This window comes from Salvelinus sp. IW2-2015, linkage group LG7 (assembly GCF_002910315.2).
Source record: "Salvelinus sp. IW2-2015 linkage group LG7, ASM291031v2, whole genome shotgun sequence".
NCBI lineage: Eukaryota > Metazoa > Chordata > Actinopteri > Salmoniformes > Salmonidae > Salvelinus > Salvelinus sp. IW2-2015.
The window spans coordinates 7689266-7690558 of record NC_036847.1 but is presented as its reverse complement, the minus strand read 5'-3'; the positions used below and the strand labels follow the sequence as shown (position 1 = coordinate 7690558).

General features: G+C 48.5%; 1 protein-coding gene across 1 annotated transcript; it reads left to right on the top strand.

Annotated features, from left to right (window-relative positions):
• Window positions 1–319: 319 nt before the first annotated feature.
• LOC111966303 (transcription factor HES-5) lies at window positions 320–1053 on the top strand. Its single transcript, XM_023990826.2, has 2 exons — window positions 320–437; window positions 548–1053. Exons 1-2 carry the CDS (start codon window positions 378–380, stop codon window positions 968–970), a joined length of 483 nt encoding a protein of 160 aa, XP_023846594.1. The 5' UTR covers window positions 320–377; the 3' UTR covers window positions 971–1053.
• The last annotated feature ends 240 nt before the right edge of the window (window positions 1054–1293 follow it).

The window sequence follows — 1293 nt, the reverse complement described above, 5'->3', positions numbered from 1 at the left end:
TGATGGCATAGAATGCCCTTCTTGCCTTGTCTCTCAGATCGTTCACAGCTTTGTGGAAGTTACCTGTGGAGCTGATGTTTAGGCCAAGGTATGTATAGTTTTTTGTGTGCTCTATCAACCTGCTCCCTAGAGGCACACTCTTTGTCCTCCCAACAATAAACACTTCATTGAGCATGTGGCAGCCCGGGATCTCGCAATGCCCCTCCCAGCCCTCCCATTGGCTCCAGGCTGTGAGAAACTCCAACAAGCCCAAGACCCACACATTCATATGGAGATTTAGGAGTATAAATAGGAGGGAGAACCAGAGGGAAGACGGCACATATCCAATTGGCTCTTTACTGAGACTTCAGCTCAACAGAACTACTACTGCCACAGCCATGGCACCAACAATGACTAGACAGATTACCTACTCTGAGCAGCTCCTCTCACTTACTAAGGTAAACAAATGCTTTGAATACATACATACAGTACATTTCAATCTTATTCTATTGCTGTTAATTATACATGGCAAGTTGACTAAACTGTTCCTTGTTTTCTCTTTGTGCAGGTAAAGAAGCCAGCTGTGGAGAAGATGCGCAGGGATCGCATCAACACTAGCATCGAGCAGCTCAAGTCCCTCCTGGGTCCCGAGTTCCTCCTGCAGAAGCCTGACTCCAAGCAGGAGAAGGCTGACATCTTGGAGATGACCGTCTATTTCCTGAGCCGACAGCAGCAGGCAGGAAGTTCCTCCACCGTGGCAGCCAATGGGGGCTACTCTCACTGTGTGCAGGAGGCTGTCAGCTTCCTGTTGCAGTGTGAGGTGAAGACACAGTCCCACAGCAGGCTGCTGAGCCACTTCCACAGCCTGCAGACATCCAGCCAACATAGCCAGGCTCCCAGGTCCCTCTCCCCGCTGGGCTCCCCAGTCCACCAGGCCACCACCAAGGGTGTGCTGAGACCCATCTCCCATCCACTCTGGAGGCCCTGGTAGAGCAACCAGGGCCTCCACTTCAGAATAATCTACTTCAGGCAACACTTCAGACCTTTTCATGTCAGACAAACGGAATTAGACAGGCCAGTCTATGTTTTGACAGGCATGGACAGTGGTGTTCGGAGTGAAGGAGGTCTACTTCTTCTGCATTTGGCAAGAGATGCTATGTCATAAGTCTTCATCCAGATGAAGAAAGGGCATGTTTCGCCAGTATTCCTTTGAAAGGAAGGATTCTATGAAATGATTCAGATTGGTCTGGAATGGATACATACTATGTATTTGAAAATGTACACTGATTTAATAACAGTGTTTCTCTTATTTTA

Bases quoted from the DNA above. Each gene is read 5' to 3' on its own strand.
- LOC111966303 (XM_023990826.2), top strand. From the start codon at position 378: ATGGCACCAACAATGACTAGACAGATTACCTACTCTGAGCAGCTCCTC. The intron at 438-547 runs GTAAACAAATGC...CTCTTTGTGCAG, and splicing joins AGCTCCTCTCACTTACTAAG to GTAAAGAAGCCAGCTGTGGA.